At 37.0% G+C, this 25614-nt stretch overlaps 1 protein-coding gene across 3 annotated transcripts in view; it reads right to left on the bottom strand.

Annotated features, from left to right (window-relative positions):
- The window catches only part of LOC118277107 (sodium-dependent neutral amino acid transporter B(0)AT3), a 60466-nt gene extending 35575 nt beyond the window's left edge, over positions 1-24891 (bottom strand). For all 3 annotated transcript variants that reach the window (XM_035595786.2, XM_050696246.1, XM_035595789.2), the window contains exons 1-4: positions 24714-24891; positions 11301-12093; positions 1335-1567; positions 392-622 (exon numbers count right to left, since the gene is read on the bottom strand). In XM_035595786.2, coding sequence (XP_035451679.2) covers positions 392-622; positions 1335-1567; positions 11301-11562 — 726 coding nt within the window. In that variant the 5' untranslated portion in view covers positions 11563-12093; positions 24714-24891. The remainder of the gene's footprint in view (positions 1-391; positions 623-1334; positions 1568-11300; positions 12094-24713) is intronic.
- Positions 24892-25614: the final 723 nt, after the last annotated feature.

Below are 25614 nucleotides of genomic sequence, written 5' to 3'. Positions count from 1 at the left end.
GATGATTTCCCTTGCATCATAGTCAAGGAGTCTTTTCGGGGAGGATCCTGCCTCCAGGGAAATGATGGTGCAACAAGAGTCCTGGATTGACTTGAAAGTTGCAGAGTTTTTCTCAAATACCTATAGTTCACGTAAATAAACTGTATGTCCAATTAATTTAGTAGTTGTGTATGTCTCACGACGGTTTTTGCAAAAAAGCTTAGATACTTCTAAAATCTTATAAAGAAAATATAATATAACTGAAAGTTGCGGACTACCTAGTGAGTTTACCGGGGCTCCAGCTTGAAAAGCAGGAGTAGGAACGGGTGGTTTTTAGTCAGTAACAGTCTGACTCTCTCTCCAATGATTTCTCCCCATAAAAAAAACCATATAGCAGAAGAGAGAAACTCACCTTTCCACTGCTCTGGATCCCCTTCATCACAATAAAGAAGACGATGATCCAAGCCAGAAGGAGATACAGAACAATCCACCACCTCGGTACTCCTGGCTCGTCGATGGAAGGCGACGCGTCCAAAGCTTCGCGGTACCAGAAGTAGACGGTCGAGGAAGCCTTGTTGCATTCTGCCTCACGAGTGCCGTTGTCAACGGGGCAGTGGGCCCAGGGTAGAGAGTCGGCAGACAGCTGTGGAAAAAGGAGGGTTGTTAGTTATTATGTTATCGGCTTACTCACGTAACTGTTTGATGTAGAACTCGACTAGTTTCAAGCTTTGCTACAGGCTCACATTAATGAGCAGTATTTAGCGACACTACTACTGGTGACTCGAGTTTTGCGCTCATCACGCCCTCTGCCTGAAATCATGCGCATATTCCGGCGCGCGCGACGCTGTTGGCACGTTAGAGTCGTTCGCCGGTGGCTGCATAAGTGTTGGGTTCGAATCCCGCATAAAAGATACACCGCGCGCTCACTGTGTCACACTCCAGACTTGCAACATTGTTGGCTGACGCAGATTTCAAGAGGATTGTTTTATAAGGACGGTTATTTTTCTATCACAGTTTTGTGTAATTTTTTTGCTGGTATGATAGTTACGAAGAGCAAGAGTACTTTTGACTGCATTTGTACATTTGGAATACAATCATTACATAGTATAAAACAAAGCTGCTGTTTCAGTATGTCCTTACGTGTGCTTAGTTCTTTAAAACAACGCAATGGCTTTTGATGGAGTTTTTAGGGTTCCGTAGCCAAATGGCAATACTCGGAACCCTTATAGATTCGGTATGTCTGTCTGTCCGTCCGTCTGTCCATACGTCACAGCCATTTAATTTTTAATTGATAGAGTGATTCAGAAAACCAGTATATACATATAATTAATTAAGTAAATAACAATACAACTCACCCGAATACTATTAAACAGATAGAAGAACACCCAAGTGATGATGACGTTGTAGTACAGGGCCACAAAGAGAGTGACCATGCAGCTGGATATGCCGATACCGCCGAGCCACGGGTGTATGGTGTTCCACACGCCCAGGGAGCCGAGCCGCATCTTCTGGCCGATAGCCATCTCTATCAGGAAGAGAGGGATCCCTTCCAACACCAACATGATCAGGAACGGGATGAGGAACGCTCCTGTGGACAAAGAAGATATTTATTAGGATTTATTAGGATGGGTTGTCGTTTGGCCGCTATCTCGCCTGATGGTAAGTGATGATGCGGCCCACAATGGAGCCCGTCTGCCCATGAACAACCTATACCCTCGGGTCTTGAAAATACTCAGATTATACCCATCAGAAAACACAGACTCTAGGAAAGAATTCCACTCCTTAGCAGTTCGCACAAGGAAGCTTGAAGCTTGCTTTTTTGTGTTAACGGACTGCAGACGAACCAGCGGGGCGGATCACCTGATGGTAAGTAATCAGTGCCGTTCAAGGACAGTTTGAGACCACGAAGAGTTGCGAAGTAAATCAATGACAAATAAAAATTGTTATGGTTACTAGACAAAGAACGCTGCATTGAAGAACGACCATCATATTCAATTCATCATCATCATCATCAGCCGAAAGACGTCCACTGTTGAACAAAGGCCTTCCCTAAAAGTAGATGAAGCGATGCAGGTGGCGGCTTCTCTTTCTACGTGAAGGACTATTCTATTCAAGTTTTTAAACTGACATGGTCAGTAACACTATTATTAGAACTTATGACGGGATATAAGCGCCATGAATGGCGCTTGCAACAGTGCCGAAATATTGGAAACTCATGGAAGTAAATAAACATAGTAAATATCCCGCCATAAGTTCTAATAATAGTATTATATTCAATATCTCATAAATAAAAATATGTCCAAAAACCTCCAATTCACATTGAAAATCATTCAGTCATTTTCTGTCATCACGCTTTCCAGCTAAGATTTCCATTCGCATATTAAGTAATGTTTTAAACCTAAATAGCTAGTAAAAAAAAGCACGTGTATGTGATACACATATTTAAATAAAAACAGCCTTGAACGCAAACATGTCGCCTGAAAATGTCCACGACAGTATTTTCAAGGACAAGCACTTATGGTATGTATAATATACAGCTACATATAAAACTATACAAAACCAGTTTATCCTGGCCTCGCTTTGAATGATCTTTTCTCACATTCAGCGGTCAGTTTATACTGGTTTTGTATAGCTTGTTGTGAAGCCGAGGAGCTATTTTTACCGGTTTAACATGGTCTCTGTTTAAATGATCTTTTCTCAAATTCAAAGGTCAGTTTAGACTGGTTATGTGTAGCTTGATGTGTATTGTACACTTAGTTAAATTAAAAATTAATCGTAGGTGTAGTTTTAGCTCTACGATTATTTAGTTTGTTACTTTTAATGGTTTGCTAGTCTATTTTAGTACTGGTATTTGGGTTTCTGGGTAGTCGTTTAATGTGGTATTTCATAATATTACGTCATGTTTTATTTATTAATTTACTAAATAGCTTTTGCCAGCGACTTCCTACGCATAAACAGGTGATTCCCGTTCCCATGGGAATTTAGGAAAATGCTTTCTAAGTGCTCCCCAACACTCTTATGCTGATATGACTCCTCTGGTGTTGCGAGTGTCCACGGGCGGCGCTGATCGCTTACCATCAGGTGACTCGTCTGCTCGTTTGCCATCTATTCCATAAAAAATATACTCTTATACTGATATCTGATTTCTTTATTATTATAGTAAACTAGCTACTTCCGCGCGGTTTCACCCGCTCTGCTCGGCTCCTATTGGTTATAGCATGATGTTTTATAGCCTATAGCCTTCCTCGATAAATGCACTATCCAATACAAAAAGAATTATTTAAATCGGACCAGTAGTTCCTGAGATTAGCGCGTTCAAACAAACAAACAATCAAACAAACAAACTCTTCAGCTTTATAATATTAATAATATATAATATATATATATATATATATATATAACTGGCTGACAACTCAATGGCCAAGTATTTGTGAACTAGGGGCCCGAAAATTTGACGAAATGGTTCCAGTAAAGGATTGTACAGCAGTGTGTCCCCAGACAACAAAAAACAAAAAGGGTTTAACAACATAATTGATGTAGGTAAGGTACCCGACCGAATATTGTAAAAACTCTGGCAGTTTGCCAAAAAATACATTTTCCTTTTTTATTTTAATTTAATATGATAGTACCAGTTTTGTTATAAAAGAGTTATCAGTTATGTATGTAAAGAAGTTAGATGAAATGGAAATATCTTGAAAAAGAAAAATACATTTCGTTCTGTTATTTTTTTCTTTTGTAAAGCATTTCTAGTCCGATGCCAAAGCTATGTAATTTTGATTTATCTGTCTGCCTGTATATGGTATTGTATATCTATCGCTTAAATTCATGAACGTAAACTTTTTCAAACGACTTACAAAAAGGTGGTTCTTCTCTCTGTATGTATGTATGTTAGACGTAAACTTTTTAAATCGAATTCAAAAAAATAGTTTTTCAGTTTGACCTGTATGTGTGTTTGTGCTATCACACGTTTGGTTGAACCCGATTTTAATGTGGTATTCAGCATAGTATTCCTCAGGCTTAGGAGAATTATATACTTAGGAGGGTTATTATCTAGTTACCGGGGCTCTGGCTCAAAGCAGGAGAAGGAACAGGGTGGTTTTTAGTCAGTAAGAGTCTGACACTCCCTCCCGCCTCATCCAAGGCGGGAGAAGTCATTGGAAGGTTTTCCCCCTCAAAAAAACAAAACGTTTTATTAAGTATTTGCTCATAGTTTAATTTTGTCTGTTATCATAATATTTACATTTTCTCCTATTACTATGAATTTCAAAACCCCAATACAATAAAATAATTTTCCTACCCAAGGCACGAATCAAATTCAACGCCGCACTGCAACCTGACTACCGATGCAGTAATAAAGGGTCAGCTTAATAACAATTTAAACCAACTAGCAGTTTGTTTGCACTGGCCGTTTGTTTGTTCACTCTGTTCTCGGTACGTTGCACTTTTGCCAACGAAAATTGGTTAGATTTAAATATAACTACGACACTATTATAGTGTTGTATAGTGCTTTATAGTCAGTTTTAACGGTATCCCTTTCATATAGCTTCCGTAGTTTCCTGTTTCTGATTGGGCGGGAGAAAGCGCCCTGGTGTCATCACTGCAAGGACCGCCCGGAGGACACGGTGGAGCATACGGTGGTGGTGTGCCCTGCATGGGCTGAGCACCGCCGTATCGTCAGGGATGCGGTTGGTGACGGTGACCTCTCACATCCAGCGTTAGTTCAAACCATGGTGCGGAGCGAGGTGGACTGGGAAACCGTTTCCTCCCACTATGACTAGCAGTCATGCTAGTTAAAGAAGAGGCAGGGCGCGTGAGGTAACGAACCTACTCACGCCCCAGCTGTCGAGAGAGACATTCCAGCGTCGCGTCGGAGATCGCGTGATGATCTCCGGTCAGTGTAAGTGCGAGTCTGCGGACGGCGAGCAAGTGTAGTTCGCCGCCCGACCAAAACCAGACACGTGCGTAGGGCGCCACTGGGCACTATAGGTCGGACTCAGTAGAGCTGATGCCAACCCGAAGCTGTTTATTTCAGTACAATAGAGACAGAAAAAGAAAATGGATATTTAACAACTGAAATGGGTACTGTCAGTTTCCTAATACATCAGGTCTATTTATATCCAAAAATAAGGCCTGACCTTTCAACAAAACATTTTTAAAGGCAATAACATCCACCGTATCTGTTACATAAGCATACGAATCACATTACGAACAAACAATACAGACCTATTGTAAACGATATATCTATTTTTTCCATACATGACCTTTCAATTCTTTTTTTGTTGAAAAATAGCTCTTAATACTAACAAAATAAGGGTGTAATTGTTAGATAAGAATCGGTATTTATTTTTATTTACGTTCTATCTAATCACATAAACTTTCATTCTATTTTTAGACACCGCGTTGTCTGGTCTAAGTATTGATTTTAAAATAGCTACGGTGCTACGAAATTGCGACGTAGCTCGTAGTCTTTGCTACGTGCTACGGTAACCTTTAGCTACGAAAGAAAGTATCTTTACGTTACTTTATCATATAGCCTACAGGCCCTTTACAATAGGCATATTGCATGCATAATTGGAGATTGAATTTTAAATTGCGACAGTGCTACGAAATTGCGACGTAGCTCGTAGTATTTGCTACGGGCTACAGTAACCTTTGGTTACGAAAGAATATAATCTTTACGTTACTTTATTATATAGCCTACATGCCCTACATAATACATGCAAAAATTGGAGATTGAATTTAAAATAGTTACAGTGCTACGAAATTGCTACGTATCTCGTAGTCTGTGCTACGGGACTACGTGCTACGGTAGCCTTTGACTACGAAAGAAGGTATCTAAGTAACTTTAGTTTCAAGGCTCTTGGTATGTATTTGCAGTGGTTTGTTGGTTATATAATGGTAATATAACGACTTATTTACCGAAGTGGTAGACAGAGAGATTTTTTATTTTAGACTATCGGTTATTTTGATTCTGTATGTTTTTTTTTTGAAGAGGACTAAGTTTTTATGGTTTTTAAAACAAATGTGCTTCGAAATTATTTTCATTGTTTAGTAGGCTGGCAATCTATACACATGTTTAATAGTTTTTTTTATGGTACACATTTTAATAATACAAACTAGTTGACTAATCACATGTTCAATTTATTTAAGCGGAGTTGTTCTTTGACCTAGAGTGGTAATTTCTTTTTTACAGTGGTAAGGCAACTGACTGCTGTGTAACGTGTCGCGTATTTGATTACAGAGCGAATTACTTTTTTGTGTGACTATCAGTGTTCCGATTACTTATTTATTTATTCCATTACATTTTTATATACTAAGCCCCACAAAATCGTTGTAATGGTTTGACTGTGGGGTCACTGAATCTCTACTTAATCGGACATTTAACAAATTCACATACACAATAGGTATTGTGTATTTGTGCGAATGCGTGCGGTTTACCACTGCATTATTACTTTAGGAAAAATCATTACTATTTCAAACTTTACGTTACTATTTTTTCAAACTAATATTTATTCCACTTCCACCCAGGTAAGAATCTTATATATTAATTATAAACTAAGCCCCACAAAACTATTAATAAAGCAGTGCATAAATAGTCAACAAAATTAATTAATTAAAATCACATCTCCCTACTACTCCCTAGCCAATATGCTCTCAACACCGACCTTTCATATCGTTCACTATGAACCCTCAAACAGATCGATGCAGCTAGCATCGAGACTTGCACTACCACACGCCACAGAAATACCAATCTTATTCCAACACAGTCAAGGACCAAAATCATCTGCTCGTTACTGAAAGCGAGCCTTGCACTACCACCGTACACATAGCAATATCAATTTTATTTCTATAGGAACAAGGTGCAAAATCATCTGCTTGACAGCTACAGCTATGCCCGGGACGACGTTTATACATACATATAATACTAAACGTAGGTGCATGATATATTCCACAGTAATTTCAATTTTATTTCTATGGTGCATAAGGATGAAAATTGCTTGCGTGGACGTTTTGCCCGGGCTGAAGTATATATAGGTAGGTAAAGTATATAGTACAGGTGCATAGCAAATTGCTTTCATGCTTTGATTGCAGATTGTGGCTTTAAGTAGATTTTTGCCATGAAGTAAGGTGGCATGGAGTGATAATGTGGTTAATTGTGTTAACGGGCTTGTGGTTAAAATGTTTTAGTTTTAGATTTAGGGAGGTTGTGTAAAATATGTGTGTTTTATAGTTTTTATGTATTTTTGAGAATTAAATAACAACGCACCGTTATGCCGCTATACAATGTACACCCACTTTTCACCATTTGTGTTGTAAGTCCCATGTAATAGGGGTGAACCTATTGCAGAGCAGACACAATTTCAGACTCCATGCTACTACTGAGAAATTCTCGAAAAACCGAAAAAAGCCCAGTAATACTTTTGTCCTACCCGGGAATCGAACCCGAGACTATAAAAAATATAAACATAATCAAATTGTTAAAGTAAGGACTGAAGCATATTAGTAACGCTTAAATACGTCAACAAACAAAATACCATGATGCATTTACCTACAATTTCAAATAATCTAATAGTCCAATCCAATTTGAATACCCAACACAAACACCACTGATTTGTATGCACACAGCAAGTTGCAACACAACACAACATAGTTAGCACTCCATGATTACTATTCCACGTGTCACATGTAACCACGTAATCCTATTGGATCCGCAACTGGCCAGACAGATACGCACACACGCACACATTACACACACATATTTACACATGTATGTATAAGGGGGGTGGGGGGTGATATCTCCGTCCCCCCGTCCCCCTAGGGAGTAGGGACGTCGCGAAATGTGGTCCGGAAAAGGGTTACGGTTGCAAAGGTGGGATCGCTATCATAACATCTCAATTATGGGGTTAGCAGTGTTGTGTAGTGGTGTACATTTTGCAACAGTTGTGGTTTGGAAATGAGAATGTTATTATGGAATTTGAGTTTAAACATGTTTAGTTTATTTAACTTAAAAATCACGGTTTACAATAGAGAAAAGCTCTATTAATTTCGCAGACGTAGCGACGACGTGCAGCGTCTGTAGGCTGCACACGCTGCTCATGATGAGGTGTCCCTCTGTGATTCGAAACTAGTAGAGCTCTTCTCCATTAATGTACGCGAGTAAACAGTGATTTTTTTTAGTAAAAAAGAGATTAGACTTGGTTGTCAAGTAAAATATTGCCTGCTTTTTCTTATAAATTCACGCCTAATACTAAACATCCGATAGAACGTCGTAGTTAGTAGACTTTGAAATTGAAAATTTATAGAAATAGACACCGTCAAAGTTGAAAATCCTATTAGTGCATTACCCTAATTTGTTTTGATTTTCCAATTCGGCATTTAATAGTTATACCTATTATTAGTTTAATTATATATTTTTTATAACGTCCCGCCTTTTTCCCCGAATTGGTAGGCAGAGGTGCACATTATGGCACATAATGCCAATATACATTACCATTTCACAATTTATATTGCAAGTCCCATGTAATAGGGGGTGAGCCTATTGCCATATACCACGTTTCCAGACTTCGTGCTACGAAAATCCGAAAAAAGCCCAGTAATACTTTGCCCGACCCGGGAATCGAACCCAAGAGCCCTTGCCCGGCAGTCAGTTTAATTATAGTTATAACTAATTACCGCTTTTTCATTGTCTCTGCCTAACCCAAGGGAAACAGGCGTATATATGTACTCTTAAAGCCGAGAAAGTCTTAGCCGTTAACGACTGTATATGAAGTATATTTAATGTATATATGTATGTATGTATGTGAGCGACTCAAACAGTGTGACCTGAGTACCAGTGAGTACACTGGCTCTATAAAATCAATACGCTATTACTATTGCATATCGGTAGCACTTTGAAACTGTACTCTAGGGAGTTGAATAAGTAAAGTGCAGCTACATTTTATGCTGTTTAAAAGTAAATGATATTAGACTTCTCTATAAGGTCGGTGACCGATGTATAATGAAATTTCATGTCTGTTATGTCCCTAAGGAGTTGGTAGAGTGCTCATTTTAGCTATAATTTGTATAAAAATATAAAAGTTATCGTCGGCGTAGGTAACTTTTTTTATTTTTATATCGTCACGCCTTTTATTCCCTGAGGCATAGGCAGAGAGGTGCACATTACAGCACGTATATAATGCTACTGTACTCTCATATAATAGGGAGGCCCAATTCCCCCTTCCCAATCTTCCCCATCCCCGGTGAACCTATTACCATATCCTGGGCAGGATTCCAGACACCATGCTACTACTGAAAAATTTTCGAAGATCCGAAAAAAGGCTCAGAAATTATTTGCCCGACACGGGAATCGAGCCAGGGACCCTTTGCCCGGCAGTCGCTCTTGCAACCTAACGGCCAACGAAGCAGTCATTCCATTTATTAAGCAATACCTAATTTGTTTACAGGCCAAATGTGGCCAGTACAATATTATTATAAGTTATAGTAGTAGTAGGTTTATTTGAACTTCTCTATTGCCCAAATACTCAAACGCTACTCAAATTTAAGACGCTCTCAAATGTAGTTCTGTCACTATCAATTCTTTATAAAATGACAGAGATAGCACGATATTTAAGTACAACTTAAAATTGAGTAGCGTTTGAGTATTCGGGCGTATGTCTCATCACAGAATGACTAGTGCGACAATATTCCTACTACGATTAATTTGCAAACTTCCTGACAAATAGATGTAAATACATTATAATGTATTAAAATATGACCTCATTGCCAAAGTGACCAACCCTAAACGCGAGCCTCGGTGCGGTTTCAGCTAATTTCAGTGCCTTGTTTCAGTTTGAAGCGGTTGAAACTGGTTCAACGAATGGAATGGAGTGTTAAGCCGGTCTAATGACGCGGTTAACCGTATTGTGCCACGATTTTGTACGTAATATTGAAATGAATTTTACTTTGAAAATTATGTACCATCAAAAACATTCTGTAAAAAAATTCAAGTCTCGCACCTTATCAGTTTTTCTACCGTAAAAAGTTGTGAGATCCATGTAATAAATACCTAGTTGGTTATTTTATTTAGTACCTACTTAAGTTATTGGGTAAATTGTTATAATATGAATAATACATTTATTTTACGTTTTAAATAAAATAGATCAACTTGGTCATCGCACGTAATCATGCAATATACCATCATAATTCGTAATCATATAATACTACTAATATATCTACATATATACTTGTGTTTTCATGCGATGGCCAAGTCAATCTATTTTATTTAGAATTAAAGGTCAGAAGAAATAAGTTCATAATAAATTATTTTAGTATTTACCTATTCAAGTTTATAAACAAAATAAATATTAACCTTTATAACTGTCTAGGTAATGATAGTTCGAATAAACTTCAACGAATTTCTAAGCGAAATGCATTATGTTGAAGGTAGACACGGAAAGAAAATCACGCGATTTTAAAATTTATGATTGGATAAAGATATAATTCGTTCATATTGTACATTCTTCTGTTCATAAAAGTTTAATTGAACTTGATTACGTGAGCAACATACAATCATTGTTCTTTTTTTCAAATTTCTTTTGATTCTCGACCTACACCTCAATTAATAATATATGTATTTCACTGATCACACGTAGAACCTATAATGCAGTACGTAATGAGTTTCATTTCATACATCGGACAATATTCCTGTATTCGACCAAATACATACAATTTATTTTTCTTACTCTAAAATCCTATATTTTCGATCACTTAAGCTATTAAAAATATACCAATAGCATTAGCAAAAGGTGTATTGAATAAGATATCAAAGTTAGTACTGGTATCTTGCAGAAAATTTTGGGGACGTTAAACCTAATTTCGTGCGTCGCGCATCGTCCAAAATAACTTAACTTAAACTTAGAAAAACCTTGAGTTAGTCCGTAAATAGCCAGCTAAAGAAGAACTAAACACTAATCAGTAATCACCTTACAACTACTGACCTAACAAAACAATTAATTGGATTGCCCAATTCCGTAGAGTTTAATTAGAAAGTTTAGTTTTCGCTGGTAGCTCCCGTCGACGTAATCCCACGTTCACGAAATCCATCCCTAAGAACTACCTTTTATAAGTATTCTACGGCGAAAACCGTATAAAATATCTGTACCCTTAGTACGAGTTTGCTTTATGTTTGACGAGAGAGCGAAGCGAGCGAAACGAAACGAGAGCGCGTTCGGCGCTCCGATTGGTTGGTTCATTTGCACTGGCCAATCAGAGCGCCAAACGCGCTCTCGTTTCGTTTCGATAGGTCTCTACTTCTAAGTATAATAAGTTAAAAAGAAACTTACCTCCTCCATTCTGCTGGCACAGGTACGGGAACCGCCAAATATTTCCAAGACCAACTGAGTATCCGATGATGGATAGGAAGAACTGCAGTTTGCCTGACCAGGCCGCACGGTCTTCATCAGGAGCCTCTCTTTGCAGAGAGCCCCTTGAGCCCTGGAGTACGATGGTAACTCCATGAGGTCGCTCGCTGCCGTCAGCGCGAGCGTTCAAAGGCGCCAACTCATGACCGTTTCTCGGCCCAATCGCTTCAGCCTTTCCCGCCATTTTAACTGTCAATCTTAGCTGTCAAATCGATATTTTTTATCTATGCTATTTTTTAGTAGTTAACTTTTTTAATTTATTTAGTTTTTAATTTAGAATCAATTCGAAATTGCTCTACTTAAAATTATTATTATTTTAATTGATTTATACTTCGACACTTCGACGATTATTTTATTGTCTTTTTAATGTTTAAGTTTAACAAGATTATTAGAATGATTGCCTATGAATATGTTCATAATACGCTATTGATGTATTTCGTAGTCGTACGTGAAGTATCGTATTGCGTCTTTTTTAACGAATTCGACTACTTTAAAGTACGTTGTTGTCCTTTGTAGTAATTTTTGACGTAATTTTAGTGAATCTCTGAACACGTTGTAAGTTTCTCTGTGCATATGAGAAGGCTTGTTGCGACGTTAATGAGAAAACAACATCGTATTGCACTCCTCTGGTGTTTGAAGATCAAAATGCTATTTTAATTTAGACATTTTTGTGTAGGAAACTGTCCAAGGAAGAGAATTGAAGTATTCCGGGCGTCTGAAACAAAAGAAAAGTTTCTTTATTAATTTCGTTTGTGGAAATGAGATTTGTGTTTGTAAAAGGTACCTACTAAGAGTAGGTGAGGATGATACTCAGTGATTTATTTCGGTTTTATTCGATTCAGTGCTTAATTCAGAGAAAATATTATACCTAATTTCGTTCCGTACTACCTAACCGAGCTAAATTTTTGGAAACCCAACCCTATAATCCTACCTATAATACTTCAGTAGTCATTCAACCAAAATTACAGTTAAAAAATGATAAAGCATTTACTAAAGACTGATGACTGTTGATGAAGCGAAAGAGGTATGTAAGAGTCGTAGCAATTGGCAGTCCATTGTCTCTGCCTACCCCCATGGGAGACAGGCGAGAAGTTATGTAAGTAAAACATTAACTAAAATACGCCATTTAATTATTTCCCGCCATCAACGTTTCGTGTCGCGCTTTCGTCCACAGACTATGTAAGGAAATTAGACGTCACTCGGTGACAAATGTAACAGTTTGACAATCAAGGCTGAACGATTTAATGTCCTTTGCCTACTGTTACTGAATGTTAATGATCTGTGTGACACTTTTCTTTGCTATCCGATTTTTTTAGTTCATTTTCGATGTAAAGTGAAAAAAAAACTTGTTTAGTAGGTATCCGTAATTACATTTCATAAAAAGATGTTGATAATTTCAACTCCTGGCTCAAGATCTATAAGCCTGTCTGTAAGCAGTATATATTAATAATTATACTCGTAATAACTTTGTTCAAATTCTTTCTAACTTGTTTCAAATTCTGTGGATTAGAATCAATTTTTGACAATAAGTTCATTCAACTAATGTCAAAAATCGATTCTTATCGAGATAGGTTATTCATTTTGGCGGTAAATTTATATTTATATATTTTTTTAAATTACAGAGGGGCAAAGAGAACAAATATTTATACACGGTGTATCCGACGTTCAGAAAAATAAAGAAGTATGTTGGTATGTAAATTATTATTTACACATTTACTAAAGCACCAAAACAGTAAACACAAAATCACATTAAAAACACATCGATTGAAACAAACACTTCTACTAATCATTTCGAGATTACAATCGCGACGTTTTACGAAAAGTGTAAAATCTTAAAATCCCGATATCGTGCCGTAATGGCGACCGGGGGATTTATAGGGAACGTGAGAAATTGATGCAGGTCGGCCTTACAGGGTCTGTAGACATAAATGCCGTGGAAAACTGGGTGAAATTGGTGAAGATTTTGTTATAATTCCTATAAATTCATGGTTAAATAATAGGAATTAAAGGAATAATTCTGTTTTATATGCTTTTATGGTGTATTTGTGTATTGCTTGTGATCCTTTACCAGTTTCCAGGCAAACAGATGATAATTATAACCTTGACTTAAGTTTTTTTTGCTACAGTCTATTTTTAAAGGTCCCATTGTCGTCTGAAACTATTCGAGGATTGGTCCAACAGTTTCGTCGAAGCCGTTTCGTCGCCGTAAGAATGATATGCGAAATACATTAAACACACGCATAATAATTTCGTTAGGCACAAACTTGACGAACTTTTCACCAGTTACTTATGCATAAAAGAAATAATTTAAAATCTATCTCTATTCAATCTAAATTAAAATATCGTACGCCCAATGCCACTCTCCAACACTAACATAAAACATAAATTCGCAATAACTGCACTCTACACTCACATTCACAAACCGCCGCGCACCGGTTCGATCCAGTTTGATCCGGTAACAGTCGGATCGAAAGTATGTCAAGGTCTTACGAGGGATCTACCCTCCGTGTTCTCAAGATGGGGGAGACTAAAAAAGGGGTACCTATGCTTAAAGAGATGAATTTGTATGGTGATAGGAGCGTACGTGTGTTAATGTGTTTGTGTGAGTGTGTGTGTAATTTTGCAAAAGGATCGCGTTTTGGCGAGAATTAACGTTTTTAAACGGTTTTAGCTTTACCTGTTTGTTTAGGTCTTGTAATTGGAATTTCGCCCCTTTGCCGATGATAGATAAATCGAATTAATCAAATTCTTGATGACATTAAAATCGTTTAACATAAAAAATCTTTTTTATGTACCTAGTAGGTACCTACTGTACTGTTATTATATATTAACTAGTTTCTATTAGTGGCTTCGTTTATACAAAATTTGAGTACAATATCTGGTTCAAAATTTATGTGCAAGATTCCACTATACCCACGTATATTTAAAGTTAAATAAAAGCTTGTAAGAGCTACATTTTCCATTGTAGAATCGAAACCGCACTGTCACATGCATATTTTTATCACCAGTTAAAATTAGCTACTGATTGATAACAGGGCTTTTATGAGGCTTAGTTTTAAAGCCCATATATGTAGGTATCTGTAGTAATCTTAATCCATGCACTAACAACTAGTGTTATTGAGCTATGTAGCTTAGGTTATGTATTGAACCGTGACGTGATATATGACAATGTATTGGTAAGCTATTTTTGGTAGAAAAGGGGATATTTTGGTCGATATTTTTAATAGAATAGGGATCAAGATTATACGTTTGGGTTAAATTGAGTTTGGATTTTTGAATGTTGATTAATAATTTCAATAATATTACATACCTTTATTTTAAATCATTTTTTTATAACGTCACGCCTTTAATCCCCGAAGGGGTAGGCAGAGGTGCACATTATGGTACATAATGCCAATATACACCCACATTTCACAACTAACGTTGTATGTCCCATGTAATAGGTGGTGAGCCTATTGCCATATACCGGGCACATTTCCAGACTCTGTGCTACCACTGAGAAATTTTCGAATAACTGAAAAAAGTTCAGTAATACTTCGCCCGACACCCCTTGTCCGGCAGTCGCACTTGCAACCACTCGGCCAACGAGGCAGTCGGTCTAAAAATAAATTTTCAAATACTACTTTACTGGAGTTCCTTCTGTACCAGGTCCTCTATCCTAAATGCAAAATTACATAAAACAATTTAGATTTGACAATCAACATATGCCAGCCCCTTTATGTTACCCTCCGTCATATATTTTATCTTTGTAGGAAGCTGACTATTAAAATTATGGCCGTTGTAAAAGCTGGCGCCTAATTGCCGCTTCAAGAACAAGAGATTAACGCGATTTTATACCTAAATTAACAAAGATTTTAGGTTTATTATTAAATAATTGGAATAGTTTCTCAGTAAGTAGATTTCTTCCGACATTAATAAAAATCTTGGTAAGTATCTAAAAAAATATCAAATCACTATAATATAAGTGAAAAGTGATATAAAGATAGTAAGTATATATTTTTTTACTTAACAACGTTCGCAGCAAAGACAACAACACATAAGTCCAAAAACGTCAAAAGTTCCCGCCACAAATGAATGACAGTTCGTAACTGTCAGTTTGGATTCGTGAAAAGTTTATAAGAGACAAGAATACAGGGGGCCTACTCCGGGTCTCGAATGCGATATTTCGTTTAATCTTCGGCCGTAAGTTTTATTGATTTACTAATAAAATTACTTAAAATAACGTTTTATTTTTAATTCCATATCAAAACCTATTTATTTATCTTCATTTCATTCGATCATTTTTGTTCGCAATAAATGAAATTGTAGTATGCAATCTGCGAAGTTTCGGACGAGATTTAGTTTTTCGTTGAATTAGAGTAGGCCGCAGTTTCATCATTGGCTGTATATCTATCGATCTGTGTCGACCCACTGACCGTATTGTGTTTGACAGCTGTCTGCCCCACAGATATGGACAATGTGTCTTGGGGGCTTAGGGGCTTAGGGGCTTAGCGAGGTAGGGACAAAAGAGGCCTTATTATAATGTCAGTATTTAAATCACACCCTATTATGGGACTCATTAGCTAACTGAAGAATGAAAGGAAGTTTTATTTGTGAGAAATGAGGACTAAATGAGATGAATTCCAATTTTCCACTGGTTTTGGTACGAGTTTCAGGTAACAGATTGGTTATACACCGGACACTGGTTAAACACGTGCTTATTACTTTGACTTTAGAAAAATCCCAAGAAACAAAAACTTATTTCATCCCCCTGAACATAGGCCTCCCCCAATGACTTCCAAATAGACCGGTTGGAAGCGACCTGCATACAGCGACTTCCTGCGATCTTAATCAGGTCGTCTGTCCACCTCGTACCAAAATACGTATTTACGTATTTTCAAATCTAAATAGTCGTCCATTTGACTAATGCACCACCAACAATATAAGTACATACAATGAATCTTATTTATTCAGTTCAATTTACACATTATTCTAAATATTTTTTCGCACATCACTAACTTTCTACGTAAGGCCAGGTGCACACTGTGCATAGCTACCAAGTCTCCCCATTCCCTAGTCTACTTTCATCCCTTAACAATTGAAACTCAATGAAAAGGAACCGGTATTTATTGTGAAAGTGACCGGCAATACGAGTATTTTTGCAAATGAAAGTTTCTATTATTTATTATTGACAATTATACCTACGTAATATTGGGGCTTAAGTCCAGTTTTTACCAATCTACATACATACGCAAGGTGTTCCTGAAGTCCAACTGTTATCAGAAAAAAATCAACAACATAAATATCAAAAATCTTAATTTTTATCCCACGGGAACGTGCAAAGCCGCTGGTAGAAACTAGTATTAAATATTAAAGTTTTCATAATCTATAACAACCACTAACTTAGCTTAGCACTTTACTGTGAATGTCCTCAACATAAGAACGCTTGCCATAATCATAATTAAATGGTTTAGGTTTATCAGAGATCACTGCAGCCCGGTCTCTGTCAATGTATAGTTCCTTAGCGGGCTCCTACACTACAGATGGGGGCCCAGTAGGGCTGATGCCTGATCCGGAGCTGCGGACTACCTAGCGGATTTACCGGGGCTCCGGCTCGAAAAGCAGGAGTAGGAACGGGGAAGTTTTTAGTCAGTAAGAGTCTGACACTTCCTCTCGCCTCGCCCAAGGCGGGAGAAGTAATTGGATGATTCGGCCTTAAAAAAATTGAACGACACTTGCAGAAAGAGTAAAGCAGCAATTTTCTTTCGTAAAAAGACAGAACTGAAACCATATAAAACTAGGATTCACAGTAAGCGGTAAAATACCACAAGCACAGATAATAAAAGAAAATGTAACCACAATAGATCCGCCATTTTTACTGCAGCACGCTACAACGTTGTTACAGCGTCCCTCAATACATTTTAAAACAAACTCGTAGAGAAAATGTAGAAAACTTTGCACTTCGCTACGTACGTGCAAAGTTTTGTAATTTTCACACGTCACCTATTGAAACATACGATACATAATATATAGGTAGAATCGAATGTATACGTTTGGTAAACGATATAGTAGTGTTTTCCTTGAACTATTTACATTGAAAATTACTATGGATTTTTTACCTTTCTTTTTAATCTGTTGTGTTTCAAGATAGGGTCTTAGAAAATTCCCTGCTGTTTTGGTATCTTCTTTGTAATTAAATTTTTTAAGTAGCTATAGTTTTTTAATTATGTACAGTCATTTAATATGTGTTATCCACGTAAAATCGCGCGCTACTAACGTTTATTTTTTTGTCTGTATTTTTGCTAACGTTATCATGAATAGTAATTCAGTAGTATGTAAGGATAAACTTCAAAATCAAGCTTTAGTTTGGAAAAATATGTGTATGTGTGCAAGCAATAATACCTGTCTGTATACACAGCAAAAATTCCTTTCAGGAATACTGAAATGTTAAAATAATACATCTTCCTACGATAGAGATTACATTATTAATTTACCAAAAACTTAAATAGTACTTAACCCCGAGGCAAAACTTGAAAGTTATTAAATTACTTTGATACAAACTTGGGTTCTAAGTGAAAATTAATCGAACGAGCGAGCGCCACGACGCTTTACTCTTCACGACAAATTAATTTCATAATATTATAATTTTAGACTCACACTTTAAGCTGTTATTAATAAACTGATGTTTAATAAAAACCACTTTAGGTTGCCTTCCACCAATCATATTAATTGGTACACATGGCATATCAATGGTGACAACGGATTCAGCTAAGCTATGCTAAGCTTTTTTGTATGGAAAGATACGAGCTATTGATGACTTCCTTACTATCGATACATCGCATACGCGCATCTTCCTCACACAGCTACATAGCTTAGTATCAGTGGAAACGGTCACATAGTTTCACAGCTTAGCTTTCACATCTTCGTAGCATAGCTACATAGCATATTTCTGATGGAAAAGCACCCTAAATCATTACTAAGAGTTAAATCAAAACAAAAGTAAAACAATAGATTTTAGCAAAGTACTACCCACAATACTAGGGAGTGACGTCATTGTGGCGAAATTTTCCATGAAATTCAAGAGTCAAGAGCTTAGAGTTTGTATATCGGGAGTATTGGGTCAACGACCTGACAAACATTGTTAGCGTGGTATTTACAATAATATCATAATGCGATTTTTTCTCTAAAGGGGCAAGTAGAAGCGTGTGTATTAGATTCATGTTACTCTCACTTTTAACCCGTTAATTGTATCAATGTAATACGCGCAATATTTTATATAACATCATTATGAGTATTTTAAACCTGTAACTGTCTCACTGCTAATAAAGGCTTCCTCACACATGGAAAAGGGGGTTACAATATTTTACATTTGTTGTAATTTTGGATTAATACGTACGAACTATTAAGAAGAATTTTCTAGACCTGACACCCAATAATATTTTATGTAGAAAGTTAGGGTTCAATTCAAAGTCAAGTATTTTTTTATTTAGAAATTGTCGTCCCGGTCTATTTGAAATAGGTAAGAAATTTTGACTTTGAATTTGAAAACACTGAAAGTTAACAAACAAATATTTTTAAAGAAAGAATTGCCTAGTAGTCGGGTCTAAGTGAAGCTATTCCAAAGAGCCCCTACATTTTTCTATCAAACAAATTACAGTACTACAAAATCCATTCAAAAGTAAATAGGCGCTATGTTACATTACATAAATATGTATTGAAAAGCCGCGGCAGCCTCAAGTCCCTGAAGGGCCGCACTGCTAATATAATCATGTCACACTGGCCCCAGGCTGACAGGTTCCATAATTTTCATAACAACACCATTATTACTTGGAAACTGTTCAATATTAGCATTTTTTTTTTGTGTTAAATGGGCCGACGTTTGACGGCTATCTCGCCTGATGGTAAGTGATGATGCGGCCTACGATGGAGCCCATAAGCAACCTATTCACTCGGCCTTTGAAGACACCCAGGTTATACCCATCAGGAAACACAGACTCCGGCAAGGCGTTCCACTCCCTAGCAGTTCGCACAAGGAAGCTTGAAGCAAAGCGCTTCGTGCGAGTGGGTGGGATATCCACCATGAAACGGTGACGTCTCGCCGATTGTCTTGTGGTTCGATGATGGAAAGGACTAGGAGGAATCAAGTTGTGCAATTCCCCCACACACTCTCCGAAATGTATACGGTAAATAACGGTAAAAAATAATAAAAAAACATTGCTAGTCGTCTCTGGTGGGATTGGCAGGAACCTAGCAGTAGTGCTCTCTATTACACGGTACACATGATTAAACTGTACAGTTAAGTCGAAAGTGCGACTGCCGAACAAGGGGTCTCGGGTTCGATTCCCGGGTCGGGCAAAGTATTACTGGGCTTTTTTTTCGGATTTTCGAAAATTTCTCGGTAGTAGCACGGAGTCTGGAATTGTGTCCAGTATATGGCAATAAGCTCACCCCCTATTACATAGGACTTACATTGTATAGCGGCATTACGTGCCGTAATGTGCACCTCTGCCTACCCCTTCGGGGATAAAAGGCGTGAAGTTGTGTGTGTGTGTGTGTGTTACGTCGAAAGTATAATTTTAACTGAAGGTATAGACTGTATGGAGTTTGTGCAGTAACTGTTTAACCGTTAAAACTGCTGTGCAGTTTTAAATCGTAAGGCAAGTAGCCTCTACAATAAACCTGGGGGCCTACTCTAATTCAAAGTTAAAACGAAACTTCGCAGATTGCATACTACAATTCTATTTATTGCGAACTTTTGTGAACAAAAATTAACGAATGAAATGAAGATAAATAAATAGGTTTTGATATGGAATTAAAAATAAAACGGTATTTTAAGTAATTCTGTCCAGTCATTTGGTAGATAAAAAGGGGTTACCTGGAATGTTTTCCGGGAGTTTTGAAAATTGGTGAATTTATAGATTTGGGTATGCTCTTTTCGAATTTCAACTTTGCCACCTCGTACAACCGCCGCTCGCGCCGCCATATTGAAAAAATGGCGCCTAAAAACGGTTTTTTATTAATATCTCCGTTTCGACGCATTTTACGAAAAAATATTTATCTACAAAATTAAACTAGAGAAAATTTCCTACAATTTATGTATTGATAACTTTTTCGTAAAATCAATAGTTTGTGGCGTACGAGCGCCGAAAAGTATTATTCATCTGCACCACCACGTGTACAAACAATGTGTGTTGTGCAGCAACGACTGTCGCAACCGAGGGCTGGGCTCGCTGTCATTGCAGAGGTAAGTCCCCTGTTTGAGGAGTGGCTAGAGAGGCGCCATGGCGTCCTCACCTACCGCCTGACGCAGATGCTTACCGGACACAGGAGTTTCGGTAGGATTCTGTTTTTGATTGGGCGGGAGGAAACGCCCGGGTATCATAACTGCGAAGACCGCCCGGAGGACACGGTGGAACATATAACATAACACAAATAACATCAGAAACAGGAACCTACCGAACCGACACACATTGTTTGTACACGTGGTGGTGCAGATGAATAATACTTTGCGGCGCTCGTACGCCAAAAACTATTGATTTTATGAAAAAGTTATCAATACATAAATTGTAGGAATTTTTTTCTAGTTTAATTTTGTAGATAAATATTTTTTCGTAAAATGCATCGGAACGGAGATATTAATAAAAAACCGTTTACAAACAATGTGTGTTGTACAAACATTGTTTGTACGTAAGTTTCGGTAGGTTCCTGTTTCTGATGTTATATGTGTTATGTTATATGTTCCACCGTGTCCTCCGGGCGGTCTTCGCAGTGAGGACATCCGGGCGTTTCCTCCCGCCCAATCAAGAACAGGATCCTACCGAAACTCCTGTGTCCGGTAAGCACCTGCGTCAGGCGGTAGGTGAGGACGCCATGGCTCCTCTCTAGCCACTCCTCAAACAGGGGACTTACCTCTGCAATGACAGCGAGCCCAGCCCTCGGTTGCGACAGTCGTTGCTGCACAACACACATTGTTTGTACACGTGGTGGTGCAGATGAATAATACTTTTCGGCGCTCGTACGCCAAAAACTATTGATTTTACGAAAAAGTTATCAATACATAAATTGTAGGAAATTTTCTCTAGTTTAATTTTGTAGATAAATATTTTTTCGTAAAATGCGTCAAAACGGAGATATTAATAAAAAACCGTTTTTAGGCGCCATTTTTTCAATATGGCGGCGCGAGCGGCGGTTGTACGAGGTGGCAAAGTTGAAATTCGAAAAGAGCATACCCAAATCTATAAATTCACCAATTTTCAACACTCCCGGAAAACTTTCCAGGTAAAACTACCAAATGACTGGACTAATTAGTAAATCAATAAAACCTACGGCCGAAGATTCAACGAAACTTTGCATTCGAGAACCGGAGTAGGCCCCCTGAACTTTTAAAACTGCGATCTACGACTTACTTGTATGTGAAAGTTATGGCAAACTGAAACTTTGCCTGATTTTCTGTACTATTTATGGTAATCCTAATAGTTAGAAAGCTATTGTATATTAATTTGGTAATCAATAAGGTTCTTGATTCTATTGTAACAATAATAACAGCCGGAGCTACAAACCGCCTCAGAGACCGGGGCTCTGGCTTAAAAGCAGAAGTAGGAACAGGGTGGTTTTAAGTCAGTAAGAGTCTAACGCTCTCTCTCCTCTCATCTTAAGTCAACAGATGACTATACCCCTCAAAAAAATTAAAAAATCCGGCAAAAAATTACAAGAACAAGATACAGGTTTTTCTATTGTGGTTGATATTTGGCGATAGACTAAACAACAGGAAAGTTAGTTTAAAAATAAAAATACTCGTAGCAACACGATGCAAGAAGGTCGTAAGCGCCACTATTCGCGTGTTTTACTGCGCACTTTATTAACATAGGCAAATAAACAAACTGATTGCTAGCACTAAAATTGTACAGTTTATTGCCACGGGTTTGCCTCTATATCACGACGTGGAAGCTGTATTTGTGACTCATTGGTATAACTGGTGAACGAGGTTTGAAATTCCCTGGTTAGGTAAAATATTGGAGTAACATTAGAGTAAGGAGTTGGGTAGATGACATTTTTAATTTAATGTCCGTCTTGTGGATTATTTTAAAATATTAGACATGTATTTTTTATTTTGATTTTTGTACGGCCACAAATTTTCTTTCTTTCAATCTTCAGAAATCAGAATCTCGAAAAGTCAAAATGAATGCGAAAGTAGGATCTCTTTGTTTGTCTATTATGCCTAAATGTTTAAACGACTAAACACATTTTGATAAATTGCGTAATAGAAATAGACTTTAGTGATAGTGTTTTTTTTTCAGTAGCGTATTCACCAATTTACTTTGCAAATTAAGCCCAGTAGTTACGCCAAAAAGTACATTATCCTCTTTGAGCTAATTTGAACACTCTTTACAAATACAGCATTATACGCGCCGCATGTCCGTAACATTCCTAGACAACCTACAACATTACAGCTCTTCTGTGATCAAGGAACTTGGAGCTGCTCATACAGAATTGAATACTTGATTAATTTATTTGATTATTTATTTTGTTTGAAAACTCATTTTTTTTTATCGTCGGTTTTCGTTAAAATATTTAGTTGTATTATGCTTCTGTGGACTAGTAATACTTGTAGTTTCATTTAAGTCATATGAGTGATCTCCGTACTGTATACATGTATGTATGTCTGTCTCTATTTATGAATGAACTAGTACAAAATCCACACAATGACATGGTAATGAGATGCTCCATTCACATGCACATTGTCCAGTGTCCTTGATGAGCTTTGTTCCACGCAGGCAACGACTGAATGACTTTCATGAAACAACTGACATGTAGCTTCCTGTGTGACACCCTGTAATCTTAATGTCAATGCTACGCTGCAATTGTTCATGAGTTTTGTTAAAAATAAATTCAGCTTGATGCATATTTGTGGCCGGCAGCTGAACGAAAAAATCTCTGTGTGATCCTTAAATTGTTTTAAAAATAGATAGAGATTGAGTTTCTTGCTCGTTCTTCTCCATTAGAAGCTACACTTTGGAACGAGGACCTAGCTTCTCTGACAGACTTACGGACAATTCAATTTGACGCTTCAAAAGTGTCTAATTTAGGATTCTTTTAAATATGTATGTAATAACAATACGTATTATGTAATATGTACAAATTATCATTAACATCATGACACATCAACATCCTATTAGTAGCAACTGCTGACCAAAGCCTCTTCTCACACGGAGAAGGTTTGAGTGTTAATCACCTTGCTTGCTCAACGCGGGTTGACGATTTCAAACTTATAATTTTAAATTATAAGCCCAGGTTACTTTACGATGTTTTCCTTCACCGCTTGTCAGTGGTGTCTAAATAATCTTAGAAGTTAGAAAGTACATATAACTCGGAAAATGTCACATTGGTACATGCCGTTGGTAAATACACAAATTATCAGGCCTCCTCTACATAACAGGGTTTGTTATAATCGCCAAGCTTTGCGACGCAGCGGGCTGGATACCACTGCTGCCCGTTGTCTATGAAATGATATATATATACTTATACTTACCTATGTTGTGGGCACTACATACAATTAAATAATATACTTCGGATATATTACATAAAAAACTTTTACCAAACTAGTTATTTGATTCCAAGATTCAATACCGTGCTTATAAGACAAAACGTTCCTTACTAAATCTAAGGGAAAACAAAGAAAATTGTCGCATGGAGCAAACAAATATTTACCAGACGCAGAAAAGCTGAGAAAAACACATCTATGGTGCAAATTTCACTTCCTAAATAGTGGCCACGTGAGGCCCAACTCCCCTGACCTTCCCCATGGTTCCTATGCGCATCCAGCACCCCCCCCCCCCTCTGCCCACCAGTCTGCCGCGCGCAATCAATAAATACACCTTTCAACATGTGGACTTCAGGTCTATTTATTTATAACCTCTTTTCTTTAGCCTGCTTAGATTTTATATCACTGTTTTTAAAAAAATAAAGCATAGACAGAATTGTAGTGTTCGAATTTTTAAATCTGATTCGATTGATACTTTTTTTTTGGTTTACGTAACGTTGTGAAGTTTTTTTTCGATATTTAATGATTTTTTAAGTTTAATTGAATTGTTTTTTGTTTATTTATGATTGTTATTTATTTTAATTATTAGAACTTTGTATAAAATTAGACGAAATATTAAAATTGGTTTCAAATTAGATCTTGTTCATAATCTTATAAACGTGTAAATGTTTATTTATCTGCTACACAATATATTTGTCGATACAAACGCTTTAAAAGATTTAAATTAAACATTTTTTATAACATCCTAATTGAATTACACTTACGTAAATTCGTGAGTGCGAAGATAAATAGAAAAATAAAAAATATAAACTTACAAAATTCGAGATCCAATCACTGAATAGCGTCCATGCAATATTCAAATTAACAAACAATATTATTCGTACAATTTTCGATATATTTTTTCCGAAATTCCTTTTTTTTTAAATCGGTTCGCGACGCGCGCACTACGTACGTCGGGCGTGCTCTACTGACTGCCGACATCGACACCGCTAGGGACGGGACACCCTTGTTTTTAGATGAATATCGATAATTTCAATTCAGCTTCACATCATTGACTTTCGTGTTCTTTAATAAAAAAAAAACATTTCTATGATATTATGAAACAATTTACGCATCAATTTAAGAAAAACAAATTTACTTCTTGTCATTATTTTATAGCGGGAAAAAGGATTTTTATAATAACTTTTTGAGATTTTTCGACAAACAATTTTACTTAAATAAAATTTAAAGTTTGAAAAATTCTAGATACCTATCTAAACAGCAGTTATAATTCTAACAAGAATGTGTAATGTTCATAGACGGTACTGGTGTATTAATAAAACGTTTGTTCCTTGGATCTCGTGACCTATGATGCTATATCTTAATTACTAATAACTGCCCGTGCCGTCACTCTGTCTGAATTACCTTTGCATTTGATTCTAACTCCCGTAGGTAAGTGATGAAACAGCTGATTGACTATTGTGTTTTTATGTTACAAATATGACATATACATTGCCCAAATATCATATATCTGTTGCCCAAATATGACATATACATTGCCCACTTAAGAATCAATATAAGATATAGTTTAGGGTTTTTACTAATAGGTGATTAGGTAGTATTGTATTTTTATGTTACAAACATGGCATATACATATACATTCCCCACACATGACATATATACATTGCCTACTTAAGTATCAATATAAAATAGTTTCTGGTTTTTTTCTAAAAACTG

The sequence above is a fragment of the Spodoptera frugiperda genome, chromosome 10 (assembly GCF_023101765.2).
Source record: "Spodoptera frugiperda isolate SF20-4 chromosome 10, AGI-APGP_CSIRO_Sfru_2.0, whole genome shotgun sequence".
NCBI classification, from domain to species: Eukaryota; Metazoa; Arthropoda; class Insecta; order Lepidoptera; family Noctuidae; genus Spodoptera; species Spodoptera frugiperda.
The sequence above is the reverse complement of the archived record's forward strand: the minus strand, read 5'-3'. Positions and strand labels throughout refer to the sequence as shown.